The sequence below is a fragment of the Triturus cristatus genome, chromosome 9 (assembly GCF_964204655.1).
Source record: "Triturus cristatus chromosome 9, aTriCri1.1, whole genome shotgun sequence".
Lineage (NCBI taxonomy): Eukaryota > Metazoa > Chordata > Amphibia > Caudata > Salamandridae > Triturus > Triturus cristatus.
The window spans coordinates 1,024,907,778-1,024,924,193 of NC_140592.1; the positions used below are offsets into that span (position 1 = coordinate 1,024,907,778).

The window sequence follows — 16,416 nt, forward strand, 5'->3', positions numbered from 1 at the left end:
TGCACAGCTTTTCCCTTCTTTGCACCCACGTAGCCAACGAAAAGCTGGTCGTCCACTCGGAACTGTTTTGTGCGGTCCAAATAAAAGGAGAGCGCACGTTTTGGGTCCAGACGGTGGAGCCGCTCTTCCTCTTTGGAAGAATGCGGAGGCGGAAAGAAGGTGGGCAAGGTGACAGATTGCCCAAGATGAAAGGGGGTCACCACTTTCGGTAGAAAGGAAGGACGAGGCCGAGGGACAATCTTGTCCGGATTAACAGATAGAAAAGGAGGCTTGGACGATAGAGCCTGGAGCTCACTCACCCGTCTAGCCGAGGAGATGGCTACCAGGAAAGCAGTCTTAAGAGTTAGAAGACGAAGAGGACAATTGTGAAGAGGCTCAAAGGGAGCGCACATCAGGAATGTTAAGACAAGATTCAAGTCCCACTGAGGCATTACGAAAGGGACAGGAGGGAACGTGTGAGTAATGCCTTTAAGAAAGCGTGACACTACAGGATACTTGAAAAGAGAGGGCTGATCAGGAAGCTGTAAGAAGGCAGCAAGATAACCTTTCAAGGTGCCCAGGGCAGAGCCCTACCGGGCCAAAGAAAGAAGAAAGAGGAGAACCTCAGAAAGAGGGGCGGAAAGGGGATCCACAGCCTTTGCTGTGCATCATGCCACAAATTTGTTCCACCGGCAGGCGTATACCGTCTTTGTGGAGGGACGCCTGGCTGCCAGAATGATATCACAGACTTCAGGAGGCAAGTCAAATGGCATCAACTGCCGCCGCTTAATCTCCACGCATGGAGGTGGAGGCTGGACAGGTTCGGGTGGAGGACCGTCCCCTGCTGCTGCGACAGAAGATCCTCCCGAAGGGGCAGACGTATCGGAGGATCGGTCAACATACTGAGTAGCTCGGGATACCAGTACCTTCGTGCCCAATCCGGAGCCACCAAGATGACTTGGGCCCGGTCGCGCCTGATCTTCTTCAGCACTCTGGGCAGAAGTGGTATAGGCGGAAAGGCGTACAACAGACCGCAACTCCACTCGCGACCAAAAGCGTCGCCGAGCGAGTGCCGCCTTGGAAATTCCAACGCGCAAAACTGCTGACATTGCGCGTTCTCGTCGGTGGCGAATAGATCTAACCAAGGCTCTCCCCACTGCTGAAAGAGACCTTGCGCCACCTTGGAGTTCAGCAACATTCGTGATCCATCATTGTGAGAAAGTGGCTCTGTATATACTGTTCCCTAATAGGTACAAGGTGTACAGAGTCCACAGTCCCCCAGAGGCTGATAGAGGTCAAAGTTAGGTATGACCTTACTCTCAAAAGTGGTAGCTTGGTCGAGCAGTAAGGCAGTACCAGAGGACAGTGTAAAGCATTTATTGTACACACTCAGTCAGCAAATGGTTTCACACACAATAACTGAACTCTAGGCCAATGGTTTCTATATATAAAATATATGCTTGTTTTATTTTTAGAACCACAAAGGGGGTAAAAATATACTTTCTCAGAATGAGAGGTTGAATATAAATACTTTTGTCTTAAGCAATAAATTTGTGTAAACAGTCACAGTTGGTTGCAATAAATAATCCTATTTCCTAAACATAACAATGCATTGAGCTCAATGGTAAATTCAGGTTATTTGTAATAAATTACTTTTCAGATTACTTTTGGAATTCCAGGTCTGGCTCCTAGAACCAGCCTGGGGTCAGTATTCAGAATCAAGTGATGAAAGTCGACTTAATAACTGTAATGATTTTTAAATAATATTTAGCTATTTCAAAAGTTAGCACTTAGAAAATATTTCAAAGAAAACATTCAATGGATCTCTATGGCAAGAATTTCAAATTGCAGGTAGAGTACTTTATCGTTACTTTAGTAATCCAGGACTGGGTACCTAGACCCAGGACTGGGGTCCTTATCAAAAGCAGTTAAGTAATTTCGTTTGCAGAAATGGTACGATTTTAAAAGAATATTTCAAATTTGCAAAAATAGACACTTAGAAGAAATTTCACAGAAAAGCAGACAATGGTTTCCTATGGGAGAAAAATGAGTTAGAGGTAAGTATAGTTGTGAACACTTTTCAGGGTCAGGGCTGGGCACCAAGATCCAGCACTGGGATCTCATCTAGGAGCAGGTGAGTAAATTCGTTTTCGTCACTTGGCTGATCTTTGGTGAATTTTTGCAGTTTTGAAAAGTTCACACTTAGAAGATTTTTGAAGAAAAAGCCAGTCAATGTTACCCTATGAGGAAAATGAAGTTAGCGGTTTAAGGGTAAGTACTCGACTGGCAGAGTTGAAATTCCGGGCATGGACTCAGGGGTCCCCCAGTGTTAGGTAGGTACAGTTGGTTCACCCTCAGCGGTTTCAGGACGGCTGGGTGCAGAGAGAGTTAGGCCCAATGTTATCCTATGAGGGATAGGGGGGCCTTGGTTGGTGGCTGCTGTCTGGCAAGCCACGCGGCTGTGGGAGCTGGGCTCCTGGTCACTTACTCAGGGCAAGTGGGGAAGTAGGTTAGTGTAGAGAGGGCACTGCCAGGGCCACTCGGGCGGCTGGGTGCAGGGTGCTTTTGAGCCTTCGGGCGCTCAATGGAAATCAATGGGAATGTTCCGGTTTGGAAAAAGGCTGCAGGCTCGGGGACGAGGATGTTTCAGGTGCCACCACCACTTCGAGAGGCAAGTTGGGTAGTTGTAGGTTAGGTGGGTACCCCGGGATTGGGCACAGGGAGCCGCAGGGCGCCGGGTGCAGGGGTGCCTTTGGACGTCGGGAATCTTACCCTCTAGTTGATCGCAGTTGGGGTGGCACTTGGTTCTGAGGCTGCAGGCTTCCTCCGAGATGTCGAGGGGGGTCCTTGGGTGCAGGACTCGGGGTCACAGTCGCCGTGGGGTCGTCCTCAGGGTCTTTGTCCACTCCGGCACTGGCCAGGCTTGGCTGGTGCAGAGTGTGTTGGGTCCGCGGTTCCGGGCTGCTGCCAGGGGTTAAAAATAGGTTTCTTGAGTAGAGCCTCTACTCATGGGAGTCCCAGGGGCTTAGAGCCAAAAGGTAGCCAGGTCCTCCGGGGTTGCTGGCCACGAGAGATGCCGCGCTGGTGCAGGTTCGAGAGTCGACAGGCCGGTAGGGCTGGGGCCTAAGCAGTTGGTGTCTTCTCTTTTTTAGCAGCTGCAGGGCAGGTCTTTGTTCTTCTTGCTCTTCTTGTAATTTTCTATCTGGAATCTAAGGCAGGAAGGTTCAGGGTGCCCCGAAATACTAAATTTAGGGGCGTTACAGGTAGGTGAAGGCCAGGGACCAATGGGTCCCTGTCCTGGGGTGGGTACACCCCCTATCCTGCCTCTCTCCTGTGGGAGGGGGGCAGTAGCCTAATCCTGATAGGGTAGGGCCTCCCATCTTCAAGATGGCGAGAGCCCGGAGATGTGTTTCACCTCGCCTCCCCCACCTGAGGGGTGGGGTGGGCAGGCTGGCACATCCCCTGTCCTTGTATGGGGTTTCCGGCCAAGCTTCCCGCCAGAGTGGGGGGTTGCAGTGGCCTGGGGAAACTCCAAATGGCGGTATGCCTTTGAAGCTTCCCTTTGCTCATCCTGGGGGAGGAGATCTCTCACCTCACCCAGGATGTGCATTGTTGCAGGCCCGGGAGAGCAGGGGCTCTCCCACCCAGGGGTCCAGCAACGTGTCTGCTGTGTGGCAGCCTGGGCAGCCTCAGAGCAGACGTGGATTGTAGGTTAGCTGTGAGGGGGCATCTCTAAGATGCCCTCTGGGGTGCTTAGTACATTAAATCCCACACTGGCATCAGTGTGGGTTTAATGTGCTGGGAAGTTTGATACCAAACTTCCCAGTCTTCAATGTTGCCATTATGGTGCTGTGGAGCTCGTGTTTGACGAGCTCTCAGCACCATGTATTCTTAAATGACAGCACTGCACTTACAGTGCCCAGGAATGGACCCGGGTACTGTAGGGGCACAGGGCTCCTGCTCCTGTGCCCACACCATGGGCGTAATGCATCCAGCTAGAGGGGTGGCTGACATATGCCTTGGCAGTGTAGGTGATGGGCATGGTACACAGTGATGTGTGCCATGTCGACTCTTTGTTTTGTCCTGCACCCAGACACTCAGCCTGCAAGGGCAGTGTGTGTGTGTAAGGGTACAGGGCCTCTGAGGGTGGCACAATGAGTGCTGCAGCCCTTAGAGGCCTTCCCTGGTCACAAGGCCCTGGGTACCTAGGGTACCATTTACTAGGGTCTGACATGTGGCTAGGGTTTGCCAATTGGGAGTTTGTGTGGTTTAAGGAAGGAACATAGGCCCTGGGCACCTGATTGGCAGGAACCCAGGGCACACTCAATCGAAGTACATTCAGCAATTTAGCAAAAAGTGGGGGCATACCATGCAAGAAAGATGGCACTTTCTCACACGAGGTCCGTCTCGAGCTCCAATTCAGTCTCTTGTTCAGAGAATGCTTCCACCTCCTATGTCCCTGATGCATTATGGTCATCTTGGCCGAAGATGTCCAGCATATCTACGATGCATCTCTCGACAGCAAGCCCAACGATCACGAAGAGTTTTCTTTGATCCAAACAACCTGCAAGCGCCGCAGGTTTCTTCTTTGTGCTCAGGAGACAAGCACAAGTTGCACACTTCGTGAGAGTCAGTGCACGGATACTTTGCATGGTACTGAGGTCAAATTTAAATGAAGTCTGATCCATCCATGGAGAGCTGACTGCGCGGTCAGGGCCGAAGGTCGTCCACAAAGCTTTCTGATCAAAAAGTCTATTCCGATGTTGAAAGAATACGCGGAGAAGTGGGAACGCGTTCAGAAATAATACCGTCAAGGGTAGAGAGGATTGCGCGTCGAAGGGAACCCAAAGAAAGGTTTCGAACCTCAGCACAGCAATAAATGATCGAACCAGATGGCAGAAGAAAAAAAACGAGTCAATGCCAATGCACACTATCACCGAAAGGAGTCACCTTACCTCTTGAACGGAAAAACTTCTTCGAAGAAAAACTTGCTAACTTCCAGAGCAAATACTAGATGGCAGGAGTATGCAAAGCATGTGTATTTATAGCACACATGCCTCGAACATAACATTACATACTCCAGGAGGAAGGTCAAAAGCCATCAGCTGCTGCCGCTCAATTTCCAAAATGGAGGCGCAGAGTTGACAGGTTCGGGTAGAGAACCCTCCCCTGGTGCTGTGACAGGAGATCCTCTCAAAGGGGCAGCATCAGAGGATTGATGCTCATCTTCAGAAGCACTGGATACCAGACTCTTCTCGCCTAGTCCGGAGCCACAAGGATGACTTGGGTCCAGTCCCGCCTTATCTTCTTCACCACCCTGGTCAACAGTGGTATAGGCAGAAAGGGTTAAAGCAGGACTGGGCTCCACTCCCAACGAAAGGCATCGCAGAACGATAGCCGCTTTCGAAACTCCAACACGCAGTATTGCTGACACTGCACGTTCTCTTCGTAGGCAAACAAATCTAACCAAGGTACTGCCCACTGCTGAAAGAGACCTTGTGCCACCTCCAAGAGACGCTATTCGTGATCCACTAGGCATCAACAGCTGAGTTAGTCTGCCCTGACGTTCAAAGAACCTGCCAGGTGTTGAACCACCAAGGTTATGCCCTGCTGTTCCAACAATGTCCAGAGACGCAGGAGCTCTCGACAAAGGGTCCACGACCCCACCTGCCCTGCTTGTTGCAGTACCACATGGCGGTGGTGTTGTCCGTGCACACCTGCACTAGCTCCCCCTTGACAGAGGGAAAGAAATGCCTTCAATGCCAATCTGTAGGAAGCTGGCTCTGTATATACAATACCAAAGTGAGGTATAGTGTGCACAGGGTCCCCAAGGGTGGACAGAGGTAAAGTTACATACCACCTCACTCTATTTGTGGTAGTGTGGTCGAGCAGTAAGGCAGTATCAGAGGACAGTGTTGAGCGTTTGTTGTACACAATCAGCAAATGAATTCACACACTCAGACTGAACTTCAGACAAATTGTTTGTTTAAAAAATATTCTTTTAGCAATTTTATTTCCTAGAACCAAGCAAGCCTGGTACAGATAAGTGATAAGTACTTTGCAGTAAATATGCACATTGTAACAGTTTGGATTGCAATTGTAAATGTATTTTGATTTGATTACAGTAGTGTTACTGATAATGCAATGCTTTTCAGAATACAATCCATATACTTTGAATGGGATTTTCAATAAGATTACAGGTAACTTACTTTTGACATTACTTTTCTTACTCAGAATAGTATACCTGGATACTACTCTTGGACATTTCCTGCAAACAGGTAAGTAACATCGTTTCCAAGAAAACAGTCGATGTTATCCTATGGAGGAAAGGAATATGCTACTTACCAGTATGCATCTGTTCTTGGCATGTAGAGCTGCAGATCTACACACTGTGCATAGATCGCCATCTGGTGTTGGGCCCGGATGTTTGCACTTGTTTTTGTCCAGGAAAGTCTTTGGAAGCCACGAGGTATGTGACTCCTCCTTTGGATCATAGTGCGCATGGGCTTCGGCTCCATCCTTAGATTGTTTTTCGCCAGCAGGGAAATGATGGAGCTTAGTTAGAAACAAGGAAGAAGCCCATGTGTGGTGTATCTAAGTAAGATAATACTGGAACAGAGAAAGGTAGCCGAGGAGGCGGGTGGGCGTGTGTAGATCTGCAGCTCTACATGCCAAGAACAGATACTGGTAAGTAGCATATTCCGTTCGAGGCATATGAGCTGCAGATTACACACTGTGCATAGATTGTAAAGCAGTATCCACCCCTAGCGGCAACAACCAGTATCTGTTGCAGTAGTTTGAAATAGTGTTTTGAGTACAGCCTGGCCCACACTAGCTTGTTGTTTAGATGGCACATCAACACAGTAGTGTTTAGTGAATGTGTGTGGTGTAGACCATGTAGCTGCTCTGCAGATATAATCTAAAGGAATGTTTCCTAAAAATGCCATTGAAGCCCCTATCTTTCGTGTAGAGTGGGCTTTATGAGGAACAGATAATGTACGTTTTACTTTATGGTAACAAATCTGGATGCATTTGACAATCCACCAAGCTATCCCAGATTATATGGGGTTGCCTTTGTGTGGTGGTGAGAAAGACACGAATAAGTGTTTGGTCTTACGAAAGGGTTTTGTTCTCTCTATATAGTATAGTAGTGCTCTTTTGACATCTAAGGTGTGAAGAGCTCTTTCTGCAACCCTTTGTGGCTGCGAGAAGTATACAGGCAGCTCTACAGATTGATTGAGGTGGAAGGGAGAAATGACTTTAGGGAGGAATTTAGAATTGGTCCAGAACAACTTTATTAAGAGGCATCTGGAGAAAGGGTTCTTGAATGGTTAGTGCTTGTAGTTCACGAACTCTTCGTAGAGAAGTACTGGCTACAAGGAAAGCAGTTTTCCAGGTTAAGAATTGTAGCTCACATTTATGTAAAGGTTCAAATGGAGGACCCATTAGTCGTGTGAGAACGATGTTCAAATTCCATACAGGGGAAGATGGCACTCTGGGGGGAATAATTATTTTGAGTCCTTCCATAAAGGCCTTTATGGCAGATACTCTGAAAAGTGATAGGCGTTGTCTATTTTGTAGATATGCTGCTATGGCAGCCAGATGCAATCTGATGGAAGTATAGGCTAGGTTCATCTTTGCAGGTGTAGTAAGTAGCCTATGATGTGTTGGATAGACACATCTAGGGGATTAGTGTTATTGTTATTGTTATGGCAGTATACCACAAATCTTTTCCATTTGGCTGCATAGCATGCCCTAGTGGTAGGCCGTCTAGCTTCTTTGATGACGTTCATACAGTCAGGAGGAAGGTTAAGGTAACCGAATTCTAAGATTTCAGGAGCCAGATCGCTAGGTTGAGCTGAGCTGGGTCTGGGTGTTGGATCTCTCCATGGCTCTGGGTTAAGAGGCGTGGAGAGGGGTGTAGTTTTTGGTGCGGAACTACTGAGAGTTCCAGCAGTGTGGTGTGCCATGGCTGTCTGGCCCAAGTTGGAGCAACTAGGATGAGCGTCAATGAGTGTTGCTGTTGTTTGCGCACCACTAGTGGAATGAGTGGGAGAGGCGGAAAAGCGTACGCAAATCTGCCTGACCAGTTCATCCATATCGCAATGCCTTTGGACAATGGGTGAGGATACCTGGCGGCGAAGTTTAAGCATTTGGCGTTTTCTTGGGTGGCGAAGAGGTCTATCTGTGGTTGCCCCCAAGTCAGAAAAAACAGTTGAAGAACTTGTGGATGAAGTTCCCACTCGTGGATTTGTTCTGTTTGACGACGCAAGAGGCCGGCTATTGTGTTTTGGACTCCCGGGACATGTTGGGCTAGGAGAAAAATGTTCTGAGGTATAGCCCACCTCCATATGCTCTGTGCAAGTTGAGAGAGCTGCAGAGTGTGTGTCCCGCCTTGTTTCTGGATGTAATACATGGCTGTCATGTTGTTGGTGCAGACTAAGACAGTCTTGCCTGATATAGGCTTTTGAAATGCTTTCGGGGCTCGCAAGATGGCTAGTAACTCCAAATGGTTGATGTGGAGTAGTTTTTGTTGAGGTGTCCACCTGCCCTGCATGATGTGATGTAGTAGGTGAGCTTCCCAGCCTGAGAGCGATGCGTCCGCTGTTATGCCTATTTGAGGAACCGACTCGAGGACCGGTCGCCCTTTGGAAAGGTTTTTGGTGTTCCACCACTGCAGAGAGCGATGGGTACGACCGTCTACCAACACCAGATCTGTTAGCTGACCTTGAGCCTGGTTCCATTGACGTGCTAAGCACTCTTGGATAGGACGCATCTGGAGTCTTGCATAAGGTACTATGAATATGCAAGAGGCCATCATCCCTATGAGTTGCATGAACACTCAAGCTGGAAGAGTGTTGCGGTTGGAAACTGGTGAGAAGAGCTTGCATGCTTGCTATTCTGGCGGGACTGGGATAGGCGAGGGCTCTTGAGGTGTCAATTGTGGCACCGAGGTAATGTTGTGCGTGTGACGGTTGGAGCTGGGACTTGGGGTGATTTATTGTGAATCCCAGGTCGTGAAGTTGTTGAACTGGGCGTGAGTGTGTTGTACACATTGATTGTACGATTTGGCTTTTATGAGCCAGTCGTCTAGGTATGGGAAGACAAGAATGTTTTGTCTTCTTAGATGTGCTGCCACTACTGCTAGAGACTTGGTGAGCACTCTTGGTGCTGTGGTGACTCCGAATGGGAGCACCTTGAATTGATAGTGCTGACCGTCCACTACAAATCTTAGATATTTTCTGTGAGCGTTGTGAATAGGAATATGGAAATAGGCGTCCTTGAGGTCTAGAGTAGCAAGAAAGTCGTCCTGGGAAAGCAGAGGGAGGACCTGCTGAAGTGTGACCATGTGGAAATGGTCTGAATGTATGTAGAGGTTTAGCGGTTTGAGGTCTAAAATAGGCCTTAGAGATCTGTCCTTTTTTGGTATGAGGAAATAGAGGGCGTAGACTCCCTTGTTTTGTTGGTGCAGGGGAACTGGTTCTATTGCACTCTTTTGTAGGAGGAAGATTACCACCTGCTTTAAAAGTGACAGATGTTCTTGTGACATTGGACAGTGTTTGGGTGGGATGTTTGGGAGGTAGATGTTAGTTCGAGACAGTAGCCTGATTGAATTATTTCGTGGACCCACCTGTCTTAAGTGATGTTTAACCAGGCAGGGAGAAATTGGTGGAGACTCCCCCGACTGGAGTGGAATAGTCATGGGGAAGTTAATTTTGCCTCTGCCTTTGCTGTTATTCCCCCTGTAACCACCCCTTTGGTAGCCTCTGGCAAAGGTGGATTGTGCGGGAGCTTTGTAAGATGTGGAAGGGCTATCTGAGGAGTAGCGGTTCTAGCGGGTATTGACGCCGCTAGAACCTGAATCTCCATAGCGGGTATTTACGCCGCTAGTCCCTGAATTTTCAACCAGTGGATGACGGCAAATCAATTGGACTTCGCATTGACCCCCGGTCCCACGTATTAGTCTCTAGATTCCTTGGCATTGACGGCTGATTAAGCATTCACAGATACGCTTTATAAAATTGTGCCCCACTATATCTCCACCACATTGATTGGTTTTATATCTACATTTCCTAAATATATGGGCTCACCGCTGTTACAAACATCGTTAGAGTAGTCTGCATCTTGTATGCCACTTTCAGCCTTTTGTGATTGACCGATTGAAGCTTCCACTTGGCTGCATCTGCCTTGGGTCTTACTTTAAGCATTGGATTCTGTTGCAAACCAACAGTTGTTTATACTGAATGAAGCCCGCCACCATTACCAAAAGATCCTGGAATTTAACTCATGATCTGCTTTTCACAATAGACTTATATTATGCACCCTGAAGGAGCCTTTTGAGTTTCATGGGATCTCCAAAACGCGCGTCGGCGCTTTTTCTTGTTTATTATTTAATTGTATTGGTTTGATGTATGGTGTTTTGTCATTTATCCGTTTTGTAAAATTGTTTGTGTTTTTTTATTTGTAGACTCTGGTTTTTCCATGTTCTCTTACGGACTGATTTTGTAATTGTATTGTGTGTTGGGCTAGGATTGTGTTCTACATAATTTTTTTTATTGTTACTCATTTTGCACTCTATATATACAAAAAACTTTAAAGAAAAAGTATATAATTACATTATGAAAATGACATTTTGATAAATCTATATAATAAATTAATAAATTTTTTATTATACTTTTGGTTTGTGGGTGTGCCTAATTCTATGGACATATTGCCTATAATCGAAATATACATGTGAAGGAAGTTATGTTTTCTTTGCTATCTGAGGAGTAGCCTTGATGGGTGCTTCTGAATGATGAGCGACCAAAGGATCGTCTGGGAGCTTGCGATTGCAAGGCTCCCATAGATTTGGCGGTGTCTGTATCCTTTTTCATTTTTGAGGGATACGTCTACGTTTGGCCCAAATAAGTGTTGCTTATCAAAAGGTTGATTTAGTATATAACTCTGGACTTCTGGTTTAAAACCCGATATCCGTGACCAGGCATGCCTGCGCAAAAGGACACTGGTGTTGATTGCCCTTGAGGCGGTGTCTGCTGCATCTAGGGAACAGCGAATAGAGGTATGGGTGATAGTTTTACCCTCATGGATTAGTTCACTGGCCCTGTTTTTGTATTTGTCAGGGAGGTTTTGTATTTGTCAGGGAGGTGTTGCATTATGGACTCAAGTTCGTCATAATGTGCCCTGTCATATCTGGCTAGGAGCACTTGGGTGTTAGCAATGCGCCAAATATTTGCTGCCTGTGACGCTGTGCGTTTGCCGGAGGCGTCTAGGAGTGTGGATTCCTTGTCTGGTGGTGGTGCGTCACCTGACGTTTGGGAATTTGCCTTCTTCCTGGTGTTAGAGACTACTAGTGAGTCTAGTGGTGCAGGGCCCTTAATGTATACTGGGTCAGTAGGGGCAGCTATATATTTTTTCCTCTATCCTTGGGTTAATGACCTGAGCCCTGACCGGGTCTTTAAATATTTGTTGCGTGCTTAATGACCCCTTTAAGCATAGGTAGTGTTGTGGTGGACCTTTGTGTGCTGTCAAAGGTATCCATAAGGAAATACTCCTCTACTGGTTCTGTATGCAAAGCCACCCCCTGGTATTGAGCAGCTCGAAGGAGCTGGTTGAACCAGATATTGTCCTCTGGTGGGGAAGGCCTGGAGGGATAAATATCATCTTGTGGGGTGTAAGAGACATCTGGGACACTATAACCATCCCAGGGGTCAGGGGAGCCAGTAGGGGTAGGGTCCCCAAGGGGTTGATCTTGTGTACCTCATTCTGCATCGTCTGATGTGTTGTTATCATCTATTGGGGTAGGTGATGGTGTGGGAGACCGGTGTGGTAGGAAAGGAGGAGGAGGAAGAAAAGGAATCCTTAATGGAGAGGTGGCAAAGTCTCTCTTCTTTGGTGGTGGACCAGGGGCAGGCATGTGTAGTGGTCTTTTTTTGATACAGAGCATTAAATGACCAGCCTTAGGATATTTCATTAGAGTCTTTTGTGTTGGATCTGGTCGAAAAAGTTAATCTGTGGGAGACAGATCCATCGGTGCCGAGGGTTTCGGTGCCTTAAGTTTTTGGGGCGTCGCCTCGATAGCGGTTCTAGTCTTGGAACCGTGTGGTTTTGCAGTGTCTTTGAGAGTTGGACCCGGGTGCTGTTTTGTCGGTTCCGAGGTTTTCTGTTTGGAAGTGCGGGGCCTTTCGGCGGGCGGCTTTTAGTCACCTCCGAGGGTGTTGACGGTGCCGAAGAGCTGGTGCCGACCTTCGATGCAGAGTGCTTTGGTGTGGGAGCAGCGGTCGCGTGGATGATGTCGAAGACGCCTTTTTCTTCGGTGCCGGAGTTGGCTTGTCGGTACCGAGGGTAGGCTGATTCGAGCCCGAGTCGATAAAAGGCTTTGCAGGCTTCTTTACTGGGCCCAAAGGCGGGGCATGGGAAGCAGTGTCTCGGCGTGCACCCGGGCCCGAAGGTGGGGGTGGAACCGAAGCCTTTTTCGACATTGTGGAGGGGGTGGGTGGGTCGGGGTCGACGTCTGTACTCACGGCCCTTTGATCTGGAGTGATGTCTTAAACGTCTCAATCGTCTGCATCGGAAGCGCTGATGATGGCTTCCTCGACTGGACCCAGCTGCGGAACATAGACGCCCTCTTGAAAGATGTCGTTTGGGATCGAAGATGACGAGCGCGCCATTGTTCTTCAAGCTCGTTGGTCCTGGATGGTTTTTTTGGAGCGATAGGAGGCAAAAGCTGGACAGTCCCTGGCCTCGTGCTCCGGTGAGAGGCAGAGAATGCACACCTCATGTAGGTCGGTGTGGGTGAAATTTCGACCCACATCTAGGACACTTTTTAAATGGGGTCCTTTTCATGAGCCGGAGATGAGGCCCTGGTCGGCCTGAAGGCCTTTGTCGACGACCGGAATCGGAGACATCGAGTGCAAGGGCGCTGTGGTTGGAAACGCTATTGAAACAATACAGTCGAGATGGGAAGGATTGCGCGTCGAAGAGAAACCGTTAACGGTTCCAAGCTGGAACGCGAGAACACATCAGAGCCCGATGGCGGAAAAAAACAATCTGAGGATGGAGCCGAAGCCCATGCGCACTATGATCCAAAGGAGGAGTCACATACCTCGTGACTTTCAAAGACTTTCCAGGACAAAAACAAGTGCAAACATCCGGGCCCAACACCAGATGGCGATCAATGCACAGTGTGTAATCTGCAGCTCACATGCCTCAAACATAGTGTTTTCGGTTTTGAGATAAGTATTTGGTAGTGGGAGTTGAGGTTCTGGGGGTAGACTCAGGGGTCCCCCAGGGTTAAGGATGCACTCTAATTACACCCTCAGCTGCACTAGGGTGGCTGGGTGCAGAGTGCTGAGGCCCAAAGTTATCCACAGGGGATAGGGGGTCTTCGGTTGGTGGCTGCTGGCAAGCAGGCCACTTGCTTGTGGGAGCAAAGCTTCTGGACTTTAGCTCAGGGCAAATAGGGAAACAAAGTAGCACCAAAGGTGCACCCTCAGCGGCACTAGAGCAGCCGGGTGCAGGGTGCTGTTTCGACATTGGGCGCCCTGTTTATTTCAATGGGGAAAGCGGGTTTGCAAAGGCACTGCAGGCTTTGGGACAAAGGTCTTCTGGTGGAAGTTAGGGGCTGGTGAGGCACCATCGGTTTGGGCACCCAAGGCTGTGGGGCGTCGAGTGCAGGGGTGCCTTTTGGGGTCGGATCTTCTTACCAGCTCCTGGTCGCGGGTGGGGGGACCTTCTGGATTTAGACTGCAGGCATTGGCTGGAGGCAGGTCAGGGGTTGCCAGATCTCAGGTCATGATCGCAGAGGTGACCACCTCGTGGTGTTTGCCCGCTCGGGCGGTGGAAGGTGGGTGCAGAGTAGGGCGGATTTGCGGTGTCTGGTCGGAGCCAGATGTTGCATAAGAACAAATCCGGTGTTCATGGGAGACAAAGTCTTTGTGGTTGAAGGCAGGCAGGTCCTCCGGGGTTTTCGAGGTTGCTGGCTGCAGACACACCAGGATTTTGCAGGAGCAGGTTCGAGGTGGAGACAGGCCGTTAGGGCTGGGGCCAAGTCAGTGGGTGTCTTCCTCTTGTAAGCTGCTGCACAGCTGTTTGGTCCTCCTTCTCCTTGTAGTTTCTTCTTGTCTGCGCAACAAGGTTTAGGGGTGCCCCCAAATAATAGATTTAGGGGCGTTACAGGTAGGTAAAAGCCAGGGACCAATGGGTCCCTTCCCTGGGGAGGGGACACCCCCTATTATGCCACTCGCTAGTGGGAGGGGGGCAGGTGCCTGTCCTTGGTTGGCTGAGTCCCCCCATCTGCAAGATGGCAGAGACTGAGATTTGTGCTTCACCTCGCCTCATCCACCTGAGTGGTGGAGTTGGCAGAGGTGGGCACACCTCTCTTCCTCACTTGCAATTCCCGCCGGTTCTCCCGCCCAAAGTGGGGGTCAGAACCAATGGGGACCAGTTGCTGAAAGCAGCAAGTGGCCTGGGGAATTTCAAAAAGGCGGCAAGCCTTTTAAGCTTTCCCTTCATGAACCCTGCCCATCCTGGGGAGGAGGCTTGGCACCTCGTCCCAGGATGTCCATTTTTTCAGGCCCCAGAGAGCAGCAGGCTCTCGACCTAGGGGTCCAGAAACATGTCTGGTGGTGGCAGCTGAAAGCAGCCACTCAGCCTGGACACTAGTGGTCGTTTAGGTTTCAGGGGGCATCTCTAAGATGCCCTGTGTGTACATTTTTCATTAAATCCAACACTGGCATCAGTGTGGGTTTAATGTGCTGAGAAGTTTGATACCAAACTTCTCAGTTTTCAGTGTAGCCATTATGGTGTTGTGGAGTTCGTAATGACAAACTCCCAGCACCATATACTCTTAATGACAGCACTGCACTTACAATGTCTAAGAATGGACTTAGACACTGTAGGGGTACAGGGCTCATGCACCTGTTCCCTCACCCCTGGTATAGTGCACCTAGCTAGAGGGCGACTGATTTGTGCCAGGGCAGTGGGTTGTAGGCATGGCACACAGAGATGTATGCTATGTCGGCTCTTCACTTTGTTCTGCACCAAAACACGCAGCCTGCAACTGCAGTATGTGTGTGTGTAAGGGTACAGGACCTCTAAGGGGGGCACAATAAGTCGGCAACCCTTTGAAGCCTTCGCTGCTCACAGTGCCCTGGGTACCTGTGGTACCATTTACCAGGGGCTTACTTGTGGCCAGAGATGCCAATTGGGTTTAGGCTTCAATGTAGTTTTAGGGAAAGAACATAGGCCCTGGGTACCTGATTAGCAGGAGTTCAGGGCACAATCAAAGCACATCAGCAATTCTGCAAAATGTGGGGGCAACCATGCAGAAAGAGGGCTCTTTCTCAAACTGACAAACTCCTTCACCTTCTGAGTAATCTGGGGCCAGTAAAAGTGGCTAACTAGCCTTTTCCAGGTTTTGGATTGGCCCAGATGTCCAACTAGAGGGATGTCATAAGCTAAAGTTAGGGACTCCCTGTACTTCTGAGGCACTACCACTCTCCTAGTGGCTCCAGGTTTGGGGTCTCTGGCCTCAGTGTACAGTAGTCCCTCTTCCCAATAAACTCTGTGGGTACCACTGACATCTCTCTTTTCCTGTGCAGTAGCTTGCTGCCTCAGGCTTTCAAGAGTTGGACAGTCCTGCTGTCCAAGGCACAGCTCTTCCCTAGATGGCCCCACAGGGCCTAAGACTTCAACCTGGCAAGCTCCATGGGCTCAGATCCCTCTGGGGTGTCCAAGTCCTCTCCCTGATGGGAGGGGTCCTGATCCTTTTGCTGTACCGAAGCGGATTCCCCAGTCTTCTTACCTTTCCTTGTGGAAGGTTGAGACATACTTTCAGGCTTCAACAGTTTTTCACCCCGTTTTCTGCTCTGTGCTCTTGTTTTTACACACACCTCAGGGATGTCCAGCATTGCTGCATGGGTTTTCATACTGAGGCTTTCAGGTCATTGCCAAGCAGACATGCAACTGGTGGCTTTGGAGAGACCACTACCCATTTTGCCCCCCCCCCCCCCAGTCTAATGTCACCATAGCCATTGTATGGTTAGTTCTAACACATCAGCAATTTAGCAAAAAGTGGGGGCAACCATGCAGAAAGAGGGTGCTTTCTCACAGGAGATTATTCAAAAACATGTAAAACCTACAAAGATTCCATTATGTCAATTGAAAATGCTGCCCTTTTCAACTTCACTCTAGAAATTCAGCTTTGTCTCTACAGTGCACAATAAATAGCAGAATACGAAAGGCTTTTGGCAAAAATTAAGAAATAGTAAAACAAGGACTTAGAAATATAAGGCAGACAGTTATAGCCTATTCTTGGGTTTGGATAGAAAACCAGAGACTGGAAGGCTGCAGGTACTCACCCGGATAAGTTTTGCAACATGAGTTTTCCCACTGCCTGGTAAACCTCGCATAATGATGACAATCTAAAAAAGAAGACAA

At 48.8% G+C, this 16,416-nt stretch overlaps 1 protein-coding gene across 2 annotated transcripts in view; it reads right to left on the reverse strand.

Moving 5' to 3' along the window:
* Positions 1–16,416, reverse strand: part of YLPM1 (YLP motif containing 1) — an 820,959-nt gene that overhangs the window by 418,829 nt on the left and 385,714 nt on the right. For both annotated transcript variants that reach the window (XM_085626748.1, XM_085626747.1), the window contains exon 11: positions 16,338–16,400. In XM_085626748.1, the coding sequence (XP_085482874.1) occupies positions 16,338–16,400 (63 nt within the window). The remainder of the gene's footprint in view (positions 1–16,337; positions 16,401–16,416) is intronic.